General features: G+C 50.1%; 1 protein-coding gene across 1 annotated transcript in view; it reads right to left on the reverse strand.

Moving 5' to 3' along the window:
- LOC106533264 (protein phosphatase 1D) overlaps positions 1-852 on the reverse strand; it is a gene marked incomplete at its 3' end in the record, with an annotated part of 17,574 nt that extends 16,722 nt beyond the window's left edge. The window contains 1 exon segment of the mRNA XM_014029503.1: positions 334-852. Within this exon segment, the coding sequence (XP_013884957.1) occupies positions 334-729 (396 nt within the window).
- Positions 853-939: the final 87 nt, after the last annotated feature.

A 939-nucleotide genomic window follows, 5' to 3' on the forward strand; every position in this document is an offset into this window, starting at 1 on the left:
GTTTAAAAACAACACAGAGGCTATATAGTACAGCAGTACTGACGTCTGTATAAAGAACTAAGTTAAACTCTTCTAACAGCGAGTGGAAATTATCTGTCAGCAGAACCTTCTGGTGTTTTTGAGCTAACAGCTAACCGGTTTGACGGAGTGTTTGTGTGTTTTGACAGACTAAAGCTGAAGAAACGTGAATAAAGCTAACAAACAGTTTCATCAGTGGCGTGTTGTTGTGTGTGTTGATTAAACTTACGTAGCTTTTTCCACATAGCGTGGTGGCATGCTACAAATCCTTTGCGTATAGCCGAGCAGACCTCCCGGTCACAGCCGGACCAGAACCCCCCGCTGCTTCTTTATGAATTCCCACAAAAAGTCTCGGGCGAACTGTGCGGCTTCGCGACCCCCGTGGCCATCAAACACCGCAAAGAACGCCACCGACCCGCGGGAGCGACCGGGCTGGACCGCGGGTGGGTTCGCGTCAGCCGGTAAACATGATGTGTTGGTGTGCTGGTTTCCGGCTGGACCCGACTCGTCCGGTGGTGGTTCTGTAAGCTGCGGAGGCAGGTCGCTCGGAGAGCTGGATAAATAACCCCCATCACTGTCCTCTTGTTCATCCCACCTCGGCTCATCTTCTCCCGGCTCGGGCTCCACTGTCACCTCGGTAACATCTTCCATGTATTTCCGGCCTCCTTGATCGGTAAAGACGCTCACTCGCATCAGTAAAGCCTTCTCCATGGCTCCGGACACAAGAGGCTTTCCCAGTCTAACGATTTAAAAACATATAAATTACAGGAGGAAGAGTTCTGAGCAGAACACCGTCTTGTCTTTGTTTACGTTCGAGCGTAGTAAGCATGCTCGTACGTCATGACGTCAGAGCACGCACTTTCACTAAACCTACGTGGCAACGACATTGACAGTTAAAAATGCGCATGCTCGAACTAGATT

The sequence above is a fragment of the Austrofundulus limnaeus genome, unplaced genomic scaffold (genome assembly GCF_001266775.1).
Source record: "Austrofundulus limnaeus strain Quisiro unplaced genomic scaffold, Austrofundulus_limnaeus-1.0 Scaffold916, whole genome shotgun sequence".
NCBI lineage: Eukaryota > Metazoa > Chordata > Actinopteri > Cyprinodontiformes > Rivulidae > Austrofundulus > Austrofundulus limnaeus.